Source organism: Morchella sextelata (assembly GCF_020137385.1).
Source record: "Morchella sextelata strain SCLS chromosome Unknown scls_5, whole genome shotgun sequence".
Taxonomy (NCBI): Eukaryota; Fungi; Ascomycota; class Pezizomycetes; order Pezizales; family Morchellaceae; genus Morchella; species Morchella sextelata.
In genome coordinates this window covers 2,264,561-2,284,879 of record NW_025408620.1, presented here as the reverse complement: position 1 = coordinate 2,284,879, position 20,319 = coordinate 2,264,561, and the positions used below count along the sequence as shown (strand labels likewise).

Here is a 20,319-nt window from a genome sequence, read left to right as displayed (position 1 = left end):
TCGTGTATCAATTGTGAAGATCAACAGCTCACACAAAACTTCATCTCAGCTGAACAGAGACATGTACAACGACGAGTGTTAGGGACAGAGCGTTACAGGCTCAGCTGGGACATCGCGGTCTCTGGGGACCACAGTGGACCAAGTTTCCAGATGGGTGAAGGAGCTCCTTCTTCTGTGCTGGTCTTGTTGGCGGCCAGTGTAGGGTGACCAAGAGAGACGTCTTTTGCAACTACATACATAATTATAAGTATGTGCTCGACGCGGAGCATAAATATCCTCACACCAGCACGCAGCAACTCCAAACAAACTAGCAAGCATCCTCCTCCTCCTCCTCCCCCTCTATTCCATCGCCCTGCTCTTACAAACTTTTAAACAACTCTAACTTTCAGCACCTCACCCCAACAATGGTCTTCTACCCTGGTATGTACCATCTCTCCCTCCCCCTCCCTCTCTAAACCCCAATTCTCAGCTCTTCCACAAGTCCCCCACTGACACACACCCCCTCCTCCCCCCACAGACAATGGCAACCGCGCCGCCCGCGTCAAGGACCTCGCCAACAACATCGCCTACTTCCAGACCTCCATCAAAGAGTCGCACGACCGCATGAAAACCAGCGACGCCCGCACCCTCACCCGCCTCGAGAAGTACGCCCACGACAAGGGCTACCCGTCAATCAAAGACTACAACGAGGCCGCCGAAAAGCTGCTGACGAAGGAGCAACGCGACAAGCTAACCTCGATCTCGGCGAAGCTCATCTCCGCGAGTGTGCCGAAAGATACGGTGGAGAGGATCAACCGCTCGGTGCTGATCATTACGGGGTCGGTCGGATGTGCGTCTTTGTGTGGATTCTATTGATGAGGGTGCTCCAAGGCTGACGCGCAGTGATCCACAGTCGGTATGTTCATCAAGTTTCTCATCAAGAGGTACTTTATCAACGCGTACAAGTTTCTTGCGGAGGGCATCTCCATGCTTGTTGAGGGTAACTATCCCCCCACCCCCCAACTCCACCTTAACCACTACCACCACCTCTCGAACCCGATATACTAACCAACCATAACAAAAACAAAACAGGCGCAGTCAATGCCGGCATGAGATTGATTTCTGCCGCAGTTGCAACCATCCGCGGAGTGGCAGCCGCGGCCGAGGTCGGCGTGGAAGCTGGGACCGAGGCCGCCGTAGCAGGCACCGAAACGGCAGTCGAAGCCGGTGCGGCAGCGGTCGAGGCTGCCACTGCCGCCGCGGACGGCGTTGAGGTTGCGGCCGTGGAGGGTGGGTTATCCCTGTTCAAGATTGGAACGTTGGCGACGCTGGCCCTCACCGCTCTCATTGAGATTGGGATGCTGATCTATGAGGGCGTGAAGGGGCATGAGCATATGGTGGAGCTCCAAAAGTATGGGTCTACCGCGCTCCTGCACCACTCCGTCCATATCCATCTGCGATCAATCTCGCCGGAGGACTGCAATATGAGTGCTGATGGGTGTAAATTGAGCGCAGATACATCAACGACCTTGTCCCCCGCCGTTTCGCGACCAAGAAGATCCAGATGCTCGTCAACGCTGCAGTGGCCTGCACGGACGACCTCAACAGCATAATCAACCTCGAGACGACCCTGCAGCCCCTCGTGGACAGCAAAGCCATGGCCAAAGAGATCAAGGACGCAACCATGAAGACGAAGATGGACGAGCTTGACGCGCGCTTCCTCAAGGTACGTTTCCATCCATACATACACATCCCCTCCACTGTGCATAGACTAATCAGCTGGATATGTAGGAACACGATGCCGTCACTGAAGCGGTCATTTTAGACAACCTCAAATTGCAGGATAAGGATGGTGGGTCGTGGACGAAGGAGGACCCTAAAATTGATGCGATAAGGCAGTGGCTCAAGAAGAACCCTTGTTTTGATCCGCCTTCGCCAAAGCCCGAGGATATGAAGAAGCAGGAGTAAGCGTGCAAGTGATGACAAGGGGAACGAGAAAATGTGAATTAGCAGATATTGGCTTATTTGGGGTTACAAATCGATACACATTTTAAGCCGTGGTGTGGAGTGCCTCGTGTTCCAGACCGAGCAGTGATGTCCTCATATATGCTCCGATACACTTCCGGAATCCTTCATTTAGATAGCCATCATCACCAACCAGTAAGTACATTACCGCCCGAATGGGTAAAAAAATAAGCCTTACTTTGAGCTCTAAGACGTAGAAAGCCTTAAATAAGGCATGTGTCTCAAAAAAGCAAAAAATAAGCCTGTTTTGGGCGAAAGTATGACATTTTGCTCAGCATTATCTCTAAATCAAGCTCTTCTAAGACCCCTTCTGGTATTAGATTTATCGAATAAATAAGAATTAGTAAAATTCGTCAGGATTATAGGCATTTACGGGTGCTAAGGCTGGGTTAGGGTTAGGCACTTAGCAAATATTAAACCGTGTTCTTCCATCTGTTCTTTATTACCCTCCCCTCTACCTCTCTATCACCTCCGTCCCCTCTACTCTCCTAACCATCCCCCCCCCCCCCATCTCCCAATCGTCAAAATTAATACCAAAACATGAGCTAATCAGCGAATCCAGCAGCAGCGAATCCAGCAGCAGCAGCAGCAGCAGCAGCAGCGAATCGAGCAGCAGCAGCAGCAGCAGCAGCAGCAGCGAATCGAGCAGCAGCAGCAGCAGCGAATCGAGCACCAAATCCACCCAATTGAGCGAAATTAATAGGTCGATAGGCTGGTAGGCAGGTAGGCGGGTTAAATAGATTGTCTTAAATCAATGTACATATTAAATTCAGTATTAATAAAAACTTCATTTCCGAAATTCACTATGGCGAATAAGTGTAAAAGCATACCTATCAGGCTATCATGCTGATCTCACGAATAAACATTATTCAGCCTTACTTTTCACAAATACCTTAAATAAGACTGATCAAGCCCGATAAGCCTTAAAATATTTTAAGATTATCAAAACCATAGTCTAATAAGGACCTTAAAAAGAAATAAGAGAAAATCGTCAAAAAAGGCAAATATCATGCTTATATAAGCCTAAAATAAGGCTTGAAAAAACACCCATGCGGGCGTTAAGGTAGTACTCTATGACGAGAAAAGCGACAATAAGTATCAAAACCTGCTGTACATAGTAATTCTCTGCAAATTGTCACTTTGGGCAATTGTTGCTCTGCCGGTTTTATTTGTCGTCACGGACCTAGTGCCGTGCAAAGTCAAGACTTGCTTTGCAATTACTCGGTATGGGTCTATCTCTACATTATACAACTCTGGATATGATCGCCCGACATTTTCGAGGGAATAAATGTATACGTCGGGGGTTGAACATGTCATGATATATCACTCGGTACTAGATAGGGCCCGAGTGATGGTGGGTGATCTCGATAACGCTTCTTCTCGAAATCTGGCTGGTTATATATATATATTCCACTTTCGCTCATCCCCGGTAACCGTAACCACATCAACCACAACCAGATACATGGGCTACACTCGTCATCCATCACCTTTAGTTTTAAGGCTGAAAGCCACTGCTTGATGAGTAATCAAATATGTCTAGCCAGAGGTGGACCAATCACGATTTAGCTTATCCCCTGTACGAATGAGACACTGCAAAATCTCTCTCATACTTATATATCATGTGATCTCTATATTTTGGCGAGAAAACGTCCGGGTAAACAGCTTGCTGTGTTAGGCAGTCTTTATATTACGCTGGTATGCCATATATTTCGCAGGATGCTGCCTTAAGTTCAGTCAATCACTTCCTGTATAGAACACGCAATGTCTCATTCGTCCAAGGGATAGCTCTGTGCGGGCTGGGTCAATACTGCCACATGTCATCAAAGGATGAATGTTTCCCTTTCCCCTTCTAACTCTTATCTAGCTCCTAATGGCCGACCCTCTCTCCCTTGCGGCCTCCGTAGCTGGCCTTCTGACTATCTCCTCACAGATAGCCAAGTTCCTCTGTGATGCAATCCCCCGGGCGCGATCGGCTCCCTCGGATATCAGATCGCTTAGTAGCGAGCTCGGAGCGCTATGTGAGGCTCTCGCGAACATTGAAACAGCCGTCAGCCAAAACGATCTTTCCAACCACCCCAGATTTCCGAAGGATCACCTCGCCAATGTTTTGGATTCCATTATGAAGGATTTTATCCTTTTGCAAACCGCCATCTCAGAGACCGTTGGCAACGCTGCCGAGAGCGTACTCACGCGATGGGGAAAGCGCGTCAATTGGATTTCTCGTGAGGCCGAGGGAGAGGCCTTTCGAAACAAGCTGGAAGCCTACAAAACTACTCTCTTTATTATAATAACGACCGCTTCATTGTACGTTTCTGCTCACAATTAATTAGATAAATATGCTGATAATGTTGACCCAAAACTCGGATAGACTTACCACAACTGCCACATCGGAGGAAATCCAAGCCCTGAGAACTGAGCTCCGACAACTATCCGAACGTCTTGGGCAATGCATGACTCGAAGCCCTCGGGAGACGGAGACCCAGAGCCCAAAGAAAACCATATATACGTCAACTATGTCAGGGATTACTTTACGGAGACGAAGCTCAACCGTCACGACACCCGGCCAGAGCGATCTTTCGCTGAGCGGTAATAGAAGCGAAACGTCAGGCCCTAGCGATGGGCCCGGCTATGCGGCTTCAGTTTGCAGCAATCGATCGGTCCACAGTCAACTCAGTTCAAGGTCCGGCCGGCCAGTACACGTAAAAAGCAATGTCGATTATTGATATATATGTGGATAGCATCTGTGTCATTAGTCAATCGTCTGTGGATTCCCTCCATGTACCCTCGGATAACGCCGCTTCCTCGGATGCGGCACCATCAGAGCTGGAGCCTCATGTAAACACACCCATTCGGCAGCTCCGCGCGTGCACGTGCATGGTGCTGCTCCGGATGACTTACCAGAACTCGAGAAGTCAGGGACTCACTGAGAAGATCGTCCATGACATTCGCCATCTGGAAATGTGCGCTATACTACTCGGGATAATGTGGTACTTTGGGGGCTATCCCGTCGGAGCTCCTTCAGGAGAAGAGTCTTATGCCAGCAGAGTTGAAGAAGATATTGATTCCGCAGGCACGTAGTCTGGGACCCATTATGGGTAAGACGACCATGGAAGCGCTTTTGTTCGCTCTGCACGCTTCGGATGTTGCACTGAAGTTTTGTTCGAAGCTGGTTCCCGCTCCTATGTTTAAATTATTCATGGTTTTGACAGACAAATAATGTGATACAATGTATCTATGATGTGACCTGCACAAGTAGGCGTAGCTGAATTCATGAACGCACTATATAACAATAAAGACCAACCGCCACAGTTGAAACAGAAGGAAAAGAAGTAACGATACAACGAGGCTCAGTACGATTTCATTCAACCAGCGTTCGTGCGCCAGTATACCATGGGATATATATAGGCCGGACAAGTACTGCACTCCTGTCCGCTCGCGCTCGCCAACTGTCTGTACTCTTCGAAGCTGTACTCTTCGAAGCTGTCACCTCGAGAAACACCTTTCAATCTAAGAACCGGGTCCGCTTTAATCCGGTAATTGACGGCTATATTCGAGTCTTGAGATAAAATGAAGTCTGGCAGATGTTTTATTCTTTATACTCGCTCGTTAATTAATGGGTCGGAGGTTGTTGTAATCAAATACTCATACAGAATTCCGACCTTTTAATTAATGCATGAGTACATGTACATATAGAAAGGATTCAATTAAGATAGGAAGTACTGACATTGATATATATTCCGAGCAATGACATCAGTGTAGGTCAAAACGTCTTGGAGTTAACTCTGTGCCAAGCCTGCTGTCAGCCGCAGGACGCGGAAGTGCTAGCACATTCGAGACAGGTGTTGACAGGGATAATTACATTCTTGCCTTGATGGAAGCCTAGCCGAAAGAGCTGATGAATCATTGGCCGTCGCAAACCTAACCAAGCACTCGGGTAATGACTTTTGTGGGAAATGCCAGTCTCTCCCGGATCCCATGGAACCATATCTGTGGGAACTATCGCCCTGGAGAGCTTCGCAACATCTTAACTGCTCGAGTCTAACAGAGAGTCGAGCAAGTTGGACAGATCGAATTAAGCGCTAGCTCGTTTATGAAGGGACTTTTAATCCCCCGACCAATAAGATGTGCATATTGTGCATGCAGGGCCTTGTTTCAAAGCTCTACCACGGTAGAAAATGCACCAGTGAAAATCGTCAGTAAATGCATCGAGTCTAGGTCCTAAAATAATGCATCAAGTACTGCGTCCCAATCCCACGTTATGCATCAGCTATGGCTCGACCAGCAAGGTAAATGACTTAGGAAATGTGTCGGGAAGGTCGTTGTTTAATGTACTATCCGGTAATATGAAGGTATCAGGTAATGTATCAGGTAATGAATCAGGAATTGTATTTCGAGCACAATTGTAAGTGAACGACTTTCCAGATGACTTCCCAGACGACTTTAAGGACAACTTTCCACGATATATATCTCGTGCCGATGGGCGGGATTGAACTCCTATAGTTCCGAGTATCCAACCTAGAGATTATCACTTACGCCATAATATTTATTTAAAGTACAGTACTATGCTCGATACATGTACTAGTGAAGTAAATGCATCTAGTGACCACTTTCCCTACACATTTCTAACTAAAAGGCCGTCTGTAAAGTCGTCTGGAAAAGTCGTTCACTTACAATTGTGCTCGGGATACATTTCCTGATTCATTACCTTACCGTCGACACGGATAGAATTTTGAGCCTTATTGGGTAGGCTTATCCAGAACGTAGGCTCACAATAGCCTTATGAATACAATAAGGTTCAGGTAAGTGTTATTTAAGCATGATTTAAGGACGAAATAAGGCTTAGAAAAGGATTTTTGTTCTGATAAGACTATTGTAAGCCTACGTTCTGGATAAGCCGACTGAATAAGGCTCAAAATTGTATGCGTGTCGACGGTAAGGTACCTTATACACTAATAGTACCAGATAGTACATTAAACAACGACTTTTCTGATACCTTTCCTGATTCATTTACTTTGCTAGCTACATGTAGTATAGACGACTTTCCTTACAATTTTACCCACAATTTTATTCGTCAGTAAAATTGTTCAACCGACGATTAAACAGAGCCCTCGACGTGATATGCATCAATCGGTGTATTTAATGGATTATAAATCTATGAGTAATGCATCAAATGATGCATTTTCTGCCGTGGTAGAGCGAGTGATAGTGGGTGATCTTGATAACGCGTCATGACTATCACTTTCATTGTTCACTCGCTGTACATCAGGCTTCGTTTTAGTGATCCTAAATGCTTGGTTCTCCTCCTGATGTATTATGATCTCGAAGGTCAGTGGTTCTAAGGCTGAGTGCTGAAAGCGGGATCCTCCCGTTCATCCATGGAATGTGCGCAACAACGAGACGTGGACCAATCATCGCATGGTAGGCCTGAAATTCGAGTGAGGTAAATACTGATACAGATAGTTAAGCGTTTAACCTCCTTCCCCTTACCTATTCCATATACCCTGTTCCTCATGGGGATTTCTCGTGGGGATGATATACGAAGTCTTCGAAAGAACCTGGAAGAATACAAAACTACAATTTTTATGATGATATCGGTCGCTACATTGTACGTTTCCACTCTATAATAAGATTAAGTATGCTCATAATGATAACTCAAAACTCTGCTAGAGCCACCACTAATACCGTATCGGACAACTTCCAAGTATTATCGGAACAACTGAAGCAATTTATGACGTCCCAATACTCTCGGGGGACGGAGGGCCCAGAGATGATTATTTATGGGTCAACCATGTCAAGGATTACCTCACGTGTACGGAGAAGAAGCTCAACCATAACGAAACACAACCGGAGCGATCTTTGGCTGAGCGATATGAGAGATGGAACGCTAGGTCCTAGTGATGGGCCCGGTTATGCGACCTCAATTCAAAGTTATCAATCGGCTCAAGGTCACCTCAGTCCAGGGTCTAGCCAGTACACATATGAAGCAATGTAGATTATTGAGGAATATATGGATAGCGTTTATGCTATTAGTCAACCGTCTATGATTATTTCCCGTGATCCCACGCCATCACAACGCTCATTACCACTTCCTCAGATGCTGCACCATCAGAACTGTCAACTCTAACACTTCTGCTAAGGACGACCTCTGAACACCTACATAATGAGGAGGAAATATCGGCCACACCTGCACTATCAGCCCTACCGATTATCATCCGTACATTTTTCGCCCCTGAAAATGATCGGGAAAGCATACATCGCTACCTGGACCGGCAGGGAAACGCGGCAAAGCTCCTTAAGGACGAGGGCAATCTGTTTACGTGCACTAGGCTGCTCCTGATGCTTTATCGGAACCCAGAAAGCCCGGGAGACACGATGCAGCTCCATCGGGATATCTACGATCTGTTCACGTGCGCCGTACCGCTCCTGATCATTTCGCATTTGACGAAGGCCCTCCCGTCGGAGCTCTTTGAGGAGAACGAGCTCACGTCGGCGGAGATCGTCAATATCTTGAAAATGCAGGCAGTTAGTATCGTGGGAGCTATTATAGGCAAGAGCTACGGCCTGACCATGGTCTTCTCCCATCTGCAGTATGTACAGGGGGTTTTGAGGCCATCCGCTGATGGTGTTGAAGGGAGTCTTGTTGATGGTTTTGAGAAAGCGAGAATGTATCTATGATGTAATCTGTAGGCGTAGCTGAATTGATGAAAGCACCCGATATATAATGGTCAAGACCAACAGCGAGAGTGAAACATAAGGCAAAAAAACAAGGATACAACGAGGTTCAGTATGATTCCATTGAACCAGCGTTCGTGCATGTGTCAGTATATCCTGAGATACCGACCGGACAGGCATTGCAGTCCTGTCCGCTCTTTGAAGCTGTCACTTCGAGAAATACCCTTCAATCTAAGAATCGGGTCCGGTTTAATCCGGTAATTCGTGGCTATATAAACTCGAGTCTTGAGATAACGTAAAGTCTGAGAAATATATCTTTACTCTTTATACTCTACGTACATATGTATGTATACAAAGAATCCAATTAAGAAAGACTAGAAACCTATATGTAGTTAGTATGCCCATGATCAAGCAAAGTATTAATGCGAATTCACCATTCGGTTTATAAATCCTTTCCTCAGGCGACATATGCACATTCACGTATCTATTGAAGTATTGGTTTCCCTACTTAGAAACTAGTTTCCCCCAATGGACTATTGCATTGTCTGATATTAATAATATTACTTACTGACACGCATCAGGGTCAAAATCTCCAACATGCCAAGCCTGATCTCAGCCGCAGATTACGTTGCAGTGCTATGCACAGCCCCATTCGAGGGAGGTGTTGGCAGGGGCTCGAAGAATCATTGGCTGTCGCAAACCTAACCAACCACTCGGGTATGTGGGAACCACCGCGCTGGAGAGCTTTGCAACATGAGTTGAACAGAAAGTCGAGCGGGTCAGACAGAAAGGCTGGCTCGTTTAGGAAGTATGATGTGCATGTGCAGGACCTTTTGTCAAAGTGCTTCGACTCGTGCAGCTACAAGGCTCTGCTGTGGAAAACCCCGCTTGTACATAACGTAGCTGAACACCCCCGTACCCAAACCCCCTCGAAGGTGACCGGCGTGCTCTGCGTTATTTTTAAACAACTATGGAAGTGGCAGGCCTTACCATCACAGTATTCCACGAGGTCTACGACCTGTACATGTTTATTAGCCAAGTGATCGACGACGCACGCAACCAGGAGAAAGACCTCGGCGACATCGCCTTCAAGTTCACCCACCAACACTCCATCCTCCAGACCTTTGGCACACGCTTTATCAAAGGCCGGATCATCTACAAACTCGACAGCACTAACCTCCGCCAGATCAGCGAGCTCCTACAGCGACTAAAGAGCTCTGCCCAGCTATATCAGAACCTCTTTACAAAATACACTCGGCAGGGGGACGATGGAGGGTCTGATGGACCGTGCGAATGTACGGATCCCACGCATTTACGGCAAGAGACGATATACTCGTCGTCTCCGCCAGCGCCGTCAGTAAGAGGAGGGGGAGGCGTGGTGGAACGACTCCGGAAAAAGATGTCGAAGGTCCAGTGGGCACTCTTTGACCGGCAGAGGTTGGAGGCTATTGTCAACGAGCATAAAACATGGACGGATATGCTGTCTGAGATAATCAAGTGGGCTCTTCTACTATACTCCGCCGAGGACTACGGCCAGACCAAGGATCTCGATGAGGACGCACATCGCCTGGGCTTTTCGACCCTGACAACCAGGCGAATGATGATTCTTGATCCCCGCCAATCCACCTCGGCACTCAATCTCGATTGCGGAGAGATCATTTTCAACGCACCGAAGCGACCCACTAAAAAGGAGGGTCCTCAGCCGACGGAGCGGACTTACTCGTGTGCCTCCGTGAAGGGACTGAAATGCTTGATCGAGTTCAAAGGATACAGCTCACAGCACTACCACACCGACGGGGACGACATCAGAGAGAGGATCCAGTTCCTCGCCCGGCTGTTTAGCGTTGAAAACGACCACGTTTCCTCGGCGAGCCCAATAACCAGCCTCGCCTGCCTGGGCTACTTCCACGAACCCGAGAAACGGCGATACGGACTTGCGTTTCAGGTACCGCATGGCTATTCGGGAAGACCTTTCTCCCTGCTCGACGCCATCGCGAAACTAGAATCCGATGAACGTCCAACCCTTGGAGAGCGCTTTGGTATGGCCTACGCAATTTCGTACGGCCTCATGGAATGGCACCTTATAGAATGGGTGCATAAGGGAATCAGCGGCGAGAACATATACCTCTTCCGTCCACACCGGCAGAAGCGCTGTGACTTCTCGTCCCCCCGCATAGGTGGTTTTGAGTATTCGCGGCCCCAATTCCAAGGCTCGGTGGCCTCGGACAGGGTGTTCCGAAGAGGCATTCGAACGAACATATACCGCCACCCGGACCGTCAGGGAAATACGGCAAAGCCACATCAGGTCGTGCACGATCTGTACTCGCTCGGCGTGCTGCTCCTGGAGATTGGACTGTGGATGGATGCAACCTCGCCGGAGCTCTATCAGGAGAAGAAGCTCAAGCCTGCGGAGATGAAGGAGCTCTCTCTGGAGAAGAAGCTCAGGCCGGCGGAGATGAAGGAGAACTTGATTCGGCAGGCACGCAGCAGGCTGGGGCACATTATGGGAAAGCGGTACTTGGAGGCTGTTTTGTTCTGTCTGCAAGCTGCCGATGAGGACCAGGTACAGGGTGCCTCTTTGAAGCTATCCGCCGCTGCGTTTAAAGAGCATGTTGTGGATGTTTTTGAGAAAGCGAGAATGTATCTGTGATCTGTACATAGGAATACGGGCCAGATATATATCTAAACCACCCTTTCCAGATAACCACACGGGTCAAATAAAAATCTAGTACAGCGCGGAGATTAACATAGCTCTAACTCCATCTGTCTCAGAACATATGAGTCTTGAGAGTCTGTAGCCGATATTAAACGCCAGATCAATAATCCCGCATTCCGATTGGTCAATCTACCGAGTGATTTCCCATGATGCAGATTCTTACAGAAGTGATGAAAGATTGATTTGAAAGGGAACTATGTTCTGGACGCTAGTAGAGAACGGTTGGTCTGACATTCTACACAGTCGGCAGATCCTGAAACCTGAAGAACTATGTCGCTGGGTGTCCAAGGAGCGTTGCGCTGGCCTGTTCGGGAACGCCGGCCGCCCATACAAGGATAGTTCAGTAAACGCTCGCCGGGCGGGGTGGTAAGTTCATGAATGGGGGGGTGAGATTGAGTAAGCTATCCGGCCCCGTAATCCATTAACGGCTACCGGTGACAATTGACGGTATTAAGGTTGAGCTTGAAAAGGTTTAATAACAGGCAGGACACATATGCATCATGCGTCAGATGACATTCCGTGACTGCACTACTAGTCGGGAAGAGGGGGCGAAATTCAAGCTGTAGTATTATAGTGGTGATATGAGCTTTCTATAACAGTCACCTGCCCAAACCATTGGATTTCATTTGGTATCTGATAAATACAATATCGTTCATCAGTTAAGGGATTGGAAAGCTGAAGATTGATAGAACATAACTTCGCGCTAGGTATGAATCCCGATTACCGACTTTGTGAATTATCTAGTAATTTGGGCTATTTCTGCTGGTCGCTATGCGAAATCACGAGGCTAATCCTCGCATGAAGAGCTCAAGCCTTTTAAGCCACTTATTCCCACCCCGCCAGCGTCTATACGCGATATATTCGAGTTCTGCTTTCAGCTTCATTTCTCCTTACCCACCTTCTTCTTAATAGAACTGTGATTCCAACGGTTCTTCAGTTTACCAGTTAAAACCAGTTTTCTAGAACCGTTTAAAAAACCAGTTCACTACATTTTGGTTCGGTTGAGTTCTTGGCTTGGGCAAAACCGGTTTTGTATGCAGCTGGAACTCCTCATGCAAAGCATGAGCTGTTTAGAGGAGACCCTAACCCTAAACACCTTTGGTTTAGAGTTCCTGCTACATATACTAATGCCAAGACCTCAGAACGGTTGTGTGGCATAAACCGGTTCTTATTCGGTCGGTCCAGTTGTAGGCCATTTTTATTCAGTTCAGTTCAGTACAGTTCGGTGAGTATGGTGCGGTCGGGTTCAATCCTAACCCTAGCCACCGTAGCTGCACACCTATATGTGTATGCTCGGAGCACCCAGCTCGAGCAACTCCAGTTTCTACAAGTCGAGCTGCAGTGACAAGAAGCTACATCTCGCTTATCTTTCTGCTGGTATTCACGTCGTGCGGGAGGAAATTGGGGGATTTAAATTAGGTTGCTACATGCCGTACCCATAGAAAGCTCTGTAATAAATACGGGTCAAATATTCTAACCCCCTTACCCTTAACCCAAGATTCTGAAGGCCTTCCCCGGAAGAATCTATGACTCTAGATTAAGATCATTAATCAATGAATAGGTGTTTGAATAAAGACTTTACACATAAACTATTTAGCACTAGGCGAACTAGAGACACACCAACTAGCAATGAAACAGTTCAAGGAGCAAGTATTGAACTGTCCCCTACTTGTACCTTCCAAACCTATTCTTGTTGCGACCTACACCTCCACTTTTCCAGACCACAACAGACCCCGATTCAGGCGGGACAGAATTAAGCCAGACGACATCTCTGATGTGGAACTACCCAGCGCCTATCGGGGTCCTAACCCACATTTCTAACCCACATCGACGGTCCACTCCATCCCCCATTAGCCTATAAGAAAGCGTACCTGATGAGAGACCATGGACCAAGAGGGACGCCTCTCCATATAATTTAAACTATTACAAAAAGATACCCCGTAAATGCAGCCTTTGAGTCTGTAAATTAATCACTGGTGTCATCTAATAACGATGTCCCTGCAAATGAATTAATTGATTTATCGACTCAACTCGCTTTGGCGAGTATTGCATCAATTGATTCACTTGCATTGTCAGTAGAGTCAGGGTTCAATAAAATAGAGTCTCCCAGAAGTACATCTAACCAATGGCCAAGATCACACTCCCTCCGCTCTCGTTGTGCTTTATATAGCATCTCTAGTGATTTCAAGCCGATCTCATCACCTCCCTCTTCCATTCTACGGAGCACATCGGACAACGTTGATTTCCGTTCCTCCCTCTGTCTCTCGTCATACTCGATCACATATTCCAAAAAAGTGGCATTACTCGAGCGTGCTTTGGCCTCTCCTATGAGCGCCTGAAGTGCGCACCCGACGAACCGAAAGAAAACTATCTCATGATCCTTATCGTCTGTTTCCTCGTCGAGCTCGATTAAATATTCCAAGGCGATGTGGGGGAGCTTTTCCTTGTCCCGGAGCACTCTCAAAACATTGTCATGCCTTATAGATTTCAACTCGGTTACTATTGCAATGTCGAATAGTATTTGGGCGGGTGGCCAAGGAAACACCGGAACCCCAGTATACTTGTTTCTGATATCTAGACAGCACGGAGAGGCCCATAACACGTAAGAAAACGAGCTTGCATTGTGTATCGCGCTTAGTGCATACCTTCAGCTTTTATATCTAGTTGACGGGCCAGATCCAACTTGAGTGTATCACGAGCCGATCGTGTCTGGTCGAGAGGAACCAATGTATCAAGACTACCGCATCCACGAAGTGTCGGTTTGATGCCATCAAGTGTTTCATCGCGGTCTGTTATATTCGTATAGTTTAGCATAGCTAAACGTTTCAATTTCTTTGCAACTTCGTCATCAAATCCATTTCGCGCTCCCACTCGAGCGCGTGCGCGGTTAGGTTGGCCGTGATGAAGTCGCGGCAGGCTTTCTGACATTTGAGGTGTGAGGGGGTGTAGTAGGGGTTTGGGGCGCCGGTGAGGTAGGCGGGTTCGGAGAAGGGGAGGGGGACGGGGGTGGTCATGGCTGGCTGGCTGGCTGGGTAGCTGGTGGTAGGTATGGTCGGTATGGTATGGTGACTCAGCACTCGCAGATGTCCGTCCCCCAATTGCGATCGTATCAAGAGCACTACTATATGGGGTCGATCGAGCCTCGTGGAGTGTTACATTCAAGTCTATTATACTTGAACTGCTCATTTCTCGTATACTAGAGGTATATATCTCTATAATTGATGCCGCTCGATAGCTATATAGACCAGATCCAGTAGTGCTAGAGCTCCTCGCGCTTTGAATAGACATTCTGTCATTTGCATTCAGTAGGACGGATACTCTGCTTCCCGGAAGCGCTGAGATATCTGACGCTATACTCTCGCGACCCTCGACCGAATATATGTGGGAGAGTGACCCCGCAGAAGTTCTGGTTGAAGAAGTACGGGCATTGGAGAGTTCGACGCATTTTTTCATACAACTTTCTATCCTTTCACTCAGCTCCTTAAGCTGGGCCGGTAGGTCTGACATGTCTCCAGCTGTAACACTTGAAGTGACTCTAGATATGAGGGTCAGTCTTTGTAAATATGAGATGTGGACAGGATTGAAGGTAAAAATACAATGTTACTGCTGTAATTGTCATAAGAATGGTAGACTTGTAGGCTTCTAAATTATTCCTCAAGCCCAGCACCGCACCCTCACGAAATACCCACGTTAGCCGCTTCCACATCTTAAGTGCGAAGCCATCGGTGTGCATATCGGTAAACGTTCTTATTGTGACTTGTAATTGTATAAAGTCTGACATCATCGTATCCAAGACATTTGAAAGATCAACCTTGGGGAACTGTGGGTATTTGGAGAGGTTATTTAGACTCAGAATGCGTTCCAGGCTTCCCAACGTCACACACAAGGCGCTCAACTCCCGACTCAGGGAGTTAACACTTTGAGGTGCTGACTTTGTACCATTGATCGTCGCTCCTAGGGCGTGAGATACCTTTAGCCCGATACCTAAAAGCCCAGCAACAGAGCCAGCAATGGAAAGCGGGTCAGCCATGTTGAAGATTGATTTCACGATACCAAACTACAGAAGGCAATCCATCTGAGAGTGATGACCGCTCAAGTCCCCGGCCCCGCCTTGTTGCCAAGGAAACTGGATCTTTTGACTGGTGCCAAGAACTGCTACAGCGTCCAATGGAGTGAGTTGAAGTGACGTAATTCTAATCCTCACGGAAGTTACATGTATGGTGCGCCCAATCATAAAGGTAGTCAAAAAATTGGGGCGAGGTCGAGGTTGAATAACTTTCCAACGAAACAAATTATGAAAAATCCGGTTGGTAAAATTGAAGTACTAGTGATGAAGAAGAACTTTACCAACCAGATTTTTGATATCTCTCCTGGTTAAAAAGTTATTCAAGCTTGAAATTCGGTATTTTAGTATGTAAAAAGCGCCAAGACTAAACAAAGTGGAACAGTATTATACCCATTTATACCCTTAAAGAAGCAAACCTGATCAGGCCATGGCAGTGATGCAGCAGAAGGCTAGAAATGGGCCCTCTTATTGGCCCATGAGGCCATATTGCAGCCACAATTGTTCCACTTCTGTATCTTCCGTATGCCACCCCATCACCTTTAAGAGTGTGCGCACCATAGTTGCGCTTTCTCTCGTGGATGATTCTCCTTAGGTCTCTGGTTGTTGATGAAGAAAGGACTCGCTCCATCCTCTAACGTCTAACCTTCATCAAGCAATATATTCTCCGGAAAATGTACTGTGTGCTCTCTCTGTAAGTTGAATCTCGATCTTCACGCCTTGGCACGAGCAGAGACAAATTACCGGAACATTTCAAGTCTAAGCCCAGGCGCCATGCACGTTGTTGGCCGGCTGTTGTGATCACGACGACACGAGTATGAGCGTGATGATGAACAACCAGCAGAAGCATCTAAATCCTATGTTTTCACTAGCCTCTGCTTCGGCTATCAGCTACATACACCAAAATCGTATTACTAAGCGCTTACCACTAGTGCTCAACAAACAGGTCCTGCTATGGGGCTGGTCGCGGTAAACGCATTATCTCTAGCATATCTCTTTGATGGCCCCCAATAATACTCGACCCAATCTAGCTCACGATGAAACTTTGAGGACTTTGGGTAGAAGAGGATTTTATGGCCCCTCTTCTCAATCTCTTCACGAAAACGCCCTTTTTGTGCTAGGAAATCGGGTTGCAGAGAGATAATTCGCCTTGCGCAGCGACCGATACTGCTAGGATCGTCTTAATACCTTTCACGTTTGACAGTTTTGGGTCAAGGACACTATATTTAGTAGGTGTCATGATAAATTAGTTGTGTTTCGATAAACCGATTTGCAGTTGCAATTGGGATTCGATTTGAGAGAATGAGAATAACTGTAATTGGGATTTGAAGACACAACCTAATTAAATCCACTGGCTAAAGTAGTAATCAAGGTAGTGAAGTCCTCTAGATCCGTCTGTTAGAGGAGGCGCTGGGCGGGAACTATTATTTTTGGAAATAGAGACGCGGACTAGCTGACCTGCTAGAGATGATACTGTACTAGAAATATAACCCTTACAACAAAAGGTATAAGCCCGCTAGAATATCAGAAAATGCACTGTAAGAGAAATATAAACCTTACAAAGACGGCACGGCCCCGCTCTCTTTACCTCTATAAAGATGAACAAGACGCTACACCTGGTATAAAGTATATAAGAAAGAGTCCGCGTCTTTTATTGAATGATTCCCTCAAACATTAGCCATAGCTAATCGCGGTATTTCAGTCTCTGCTAGACCGAAATGGAAAGCTCGCCGTACATGAACGAAGATCGTGTTTTACTGCCTTCTCCAACTTATATTCAATCATCCTCCTGTGATCCGCCGGAAGAGAGAAACAGAATTCTCTCCATAGATCCAGAGGAGGAGAGTTTGAGTTTTGTACGGGCTAGTTATATTTTCCACGCGGGGGTTCCTCTCCGCACGTCTACACCAATAGCTACATCAACGGGAGGTATTAAAATGAAGTTGGTTAAGAATTCAAAACAACCAATCCCTAGAGAATCATATGGGCCATCTAATGTATGTTTTGAAACTTTCTGCACCCAAAACCCTTGCGTGTGTCATAGGGTCGGCGTGGATGGCATGTTGGAGTCGAATCTCGGCATGGTTATCGCGACCAGCACCATATATTCTATACTAGGGTTAGAGAGCTCTAGTATTATACGCCTTTCTTTCTCCCAATTATTCTAAGCTCTCAGTTCCTTGTAAGAACATATATATTCTTGTTTCGGCTCCATTTCTACTTATCACTCCCTTTATCCTTTGTTTATGTTCGAAGTATGACGGTGGTCAGCTTCAACCCTAACCCTGACTATTACCATATCTTTAACAGCGGAGCACCCAGCTCAAGCGAGTAGAATTTCCATATATAAGTCGAGCAGTATGCCTTGTTTCCTCTCGCGCTTACTCCCATTATGTGCTAGAGTAACTGCAGGCACTTACCTCAGTCGCTGAAAGGCATAAATATGGCTCTCTCCAGCTCGTGCGAGCAGAAATAGCGAGGTTTAATCGGGATGATACATGTCGACGTCCGCATAACTGTAAATCTCTGGAATAAATACGGATCAAAGATTCCGGCCTCTTTACTTTCAACCCAGGATACTAGAAATCCTTCCCCGGAACAACCTATAACGTCTTGATATGAGATCAATCTCAGTAGTTGATGAATAGGCGTTTGAATAAATAACATTATACATAAACTATTTAGCACTAGGGAAGCTAAAGACACACCACCTACGGAACGGGACAGTTTAAGATGTAAGTATCAAACTGCCCCCTAGCTTTCCAAACTACTCTCGTTGAGACCTACATGTACCTCCATTTTTCCAGACCACAACAACCCCGAGTCAGACAGTATATAATCAAACTGGAAAGCATCTCTAATGAGGAACTACCCAGCGCCCATCGGGGTCCTGACCCACATCGACAGTCCACTCCATCCCCGAAAAGCCGATAAGAAGGCGTACCAATAATTACACCATGCGGCTCTCTCTTCCAAGCGGGTGAGTAAGCGCATACATGTCAGGCATGCTCCTGACGGAGGTTGACCGATTCATTAGTCACAAAAGACATCAACACAGTACTACCGCTACCAGGGTCGTCGGAAATCCAGAGAGGCTTTGATGCCGATCGCTCCCCAACACCCCCGCATCCATCAGGTTGAAAGTGGAATTGACATTTGTCGCCGTGGGCTTGGTCCAATGTATCATCACGGATCTTTCCGTATGAAAACGGAACGAGAGTACCTAATAATTCTTTGGAATCTTTGTTTCCTGATTCCCAATTAGCCCTATTTCTCAAATTTCCAGAATTAGGCCATTCCTGTGATGCTGCGGCTGCTCATTCTTACCTTGGACTGTTCAATATGGTTGTGACGTTAGTAAATCCGAGTCCGTATGCCGTCAGGAGAGTGGTGACTTGCGAGACTTGCAGTGGCTTTCCACGCATTCCTGTATATGGCGAACCACACACTCATAGTGCTTATCCGTGGGCAGCACGAACCTGACCATATTGATATGGTCTTCATCGATTGCGTACCGGGACTCTTGCTTCAAGTACAATAATGATGAGAAACCCTGGACTAAGCGCGCCGCCCCTCCCGTCCTCTCCCACTCCCCAGCCACATTCTAAATAAAGCACATATCAGCCTCTAGCTCTTTCAGCTCCTTCCTGCGGAGGTAGAATGAATTATACCTTCTTAACAGTCTTGGTATCTCGTTTTTCATAAAAACTGATTATCTTCATCTTCTCCCAGATAGAGATCAACCTTTCTCTCTGGTCGTCCAGGAAATCGGAGTCCTCGCGGAGATGCTCGAGCAGTCGAAGTCTTCTGGACTGCTGGCTAGAGGACGATGACGAGGTGATGTCTTTAACCATTGAGACGAGGTCATCCACCTTTTGTCCTCCATGTGGTGCGCCAAAGAGAAATGCAACACGTGTGCTGTCAAGAATATGGCTGTCCGAGCGGTTGTTCTGCGCCTGAAGTAGTGCCTAATCTACTGTCAGACAACTCCAGATTCCGAAGATTGTACACCGCCGTGATCCCTTACCTGCGCAATCAGAATGCAGCCTAGACTATGCCCTATGAAAATTAGAGGTCTTGCGCGTTCCTAAGTACGGACCTCCGAGATCAGATCTCTCCCAACGGTAATGCAAATATTTTATATGATGGACTACAATATGTAGCTGGCTATATGTAGCTACATGTACTCACCTCCGCTGCTGACCGCGCGTTTGACAGGACCTGCACAAAACCCCGCCGGTAATCGACCATTGAACGTTTCCCCGGCTTGGTAAGGCTGGAGTTGTAGCCGTACGTCAGAATACGGATGTTCTCGGGGATGCTGCAAGGGAGAAAGTCTTTCAGCCACATCTGGTCGCTCTGCCGGCTTTGCCACGACTCAAAGGCATGTCCGCCAAGGCCTGTTACTGCTACAATGCTAGACCCCAGATTCTCTGATCAGCCTCCTCCATCAACATCAAATTCCCGAGAGAAACAATACTCACTCGACTAGGTTGTCTCCAATTGGCACATTCAGCGGAGTTAGCCCACGAAAATGGCAATCTAGACTTAGGAAAACATCCTCCCGCCTGCTCCCCGCCTCAGGTATCTCCTCTAGTATGAGGACATGTGACTCGTCAGGATCCAGCTCTTGAAAGTACTGGGGCAACGGCTTCATGCTCAGCAACGCCGTTTGTGAGCTACGAGTGTAGGACGGGTAGAGGGAGATGCACTGTTCTTCCAGGTTACCGAGGGACTCATCTTGCTTTTGTAGCATCCGTAGGAGCTTGGTTACGCTCCAAGAGGTGGGGATATTCTGGATTCGCCAACACTCGTGTTGTGGGCGGTAGTCTTGGACATGAGTGGCAGCCGGTAATAGATCCAT

At 47.1% G+C, this 20,319-nt stretch overlaps 6 protein-coding genes across 6 annotated transcripts; 4 read left to right on the top strand and 2 right to left on the bottom strand.

Moving 5' to 3' along the window:
* Nucleotides 1-404: 404 nt before the first annotated feature.
* H6S33_011139 (uncharacterized protein) lies at nt 405-1,947 on the top strand (the record flags this gene model as incomplete). The annotated part of the gene is made up of 6 exons (XM_044842536.1): nt 405-420; nt 518-829; nt 893-979; nt 1,072-1,390; nt 1,495-1,705; nt 1,771-1,947. The coding sequence occupies 6 exons, from the start codon at nt 405-407 to the stop codon at nt 1,945-1,947; spliced, it is 1,122 nt and encodes a 373-aa protein (XP_044697069.1).
* Nucleotides 1,948-3,874: 1,927 nt separating this feature from the next.
* On the top strand, nt 3,875-5,082 carry H6S33_011138 (uncharacterized protein; the record flags this gene model as incomplete). Its single annotated transcript, XM_044842535.1, has 3 exons — nt 3,875-4,308; nt 4,373-4,684; nt 4,743-5,082. 3 exons carry the CDS (start codon nt 3,875-3,877, stop codon nt 5,080-5,082), a joined length of 1,086 nt encoding a protein of 361 aa, XP_044697068.1.
* A 2,710-nt stretch (nt 5,083-7,792) lies between these two features.
* On the top strand, nt 7,793-8,679 carry H6S33_011137 (uncharacterized protein; the record flags this gene model as incomplete). The annotated part of the gene is made up of 2 exons (XM_044842533.1): nt 7,793-7,992; nt 8,142-8,679. 2 exons carry the CDS (start codon nt 7,793-7,795, stop codon nt 8,677-8,679), a joined length of 738 nt encoding a protein of 245 aa, XP_044697067.1.
* A 967-nt stretch (nt 8,680-9,646) lies between these two features.
* H6S33_011136 (uncharacterized protein) lies at nt 9,647-11,326 on the top strand (the record flags this gene model as incomplete). Its single annotated transcript, XM_044842532.1, has 1 exon — nt 9,647-11,326. One exon carries the CDS (start codon nt 9,647-9,649, stop codon nt 11,324-11,326), a length of 1,680 nt encoding a protein of 559 aa, XP_044697066.1.
* Nucleotides 11,327-13,418: 2,092 nt separating this feature from the next.
* On the bottom strand, nt 13,419-15,422 carry H6S33_011135 (uncharacterized protein; the record flags this gene model as incomplete). Its single annotated transcript, XM_044842531.1, has 4 exons — nt 13,419-13,966; nt 14,038-14,181; nt 14,848-14,927; nt 14,989-15,422. 4 exons carry the CDS (start codon nt 15,420-15,422, stop codon nt 13,419-13,421), a joined length of 1,206 nt encoding a protein of 401 aa, XP_044697065.1.
* Nucleotides 15,423-18,743: 3,321 nt separating this feature from the next.
* Nucleotides 18,744-20,319, bottom strand: H6S33_011134 (uncharacterized protein; the record flags this gene model as incomplete). The annotated part of the gene is made up of 6 exons (XM_044842530.1): nt 18,744-18,788; nt 18,898-19,059; nt 19,127-19,423; nt 19,483-19,542; nt 19,647-19,872; nt 19,940-20,319. The coding sequence occupies 6 exons, from the start codon at nt 20,317-20,319 to the stop codon at nt 18,744-18,746; spliced, it is 1,170 nt and encodes a 389-aa protein (XP_044697064.1).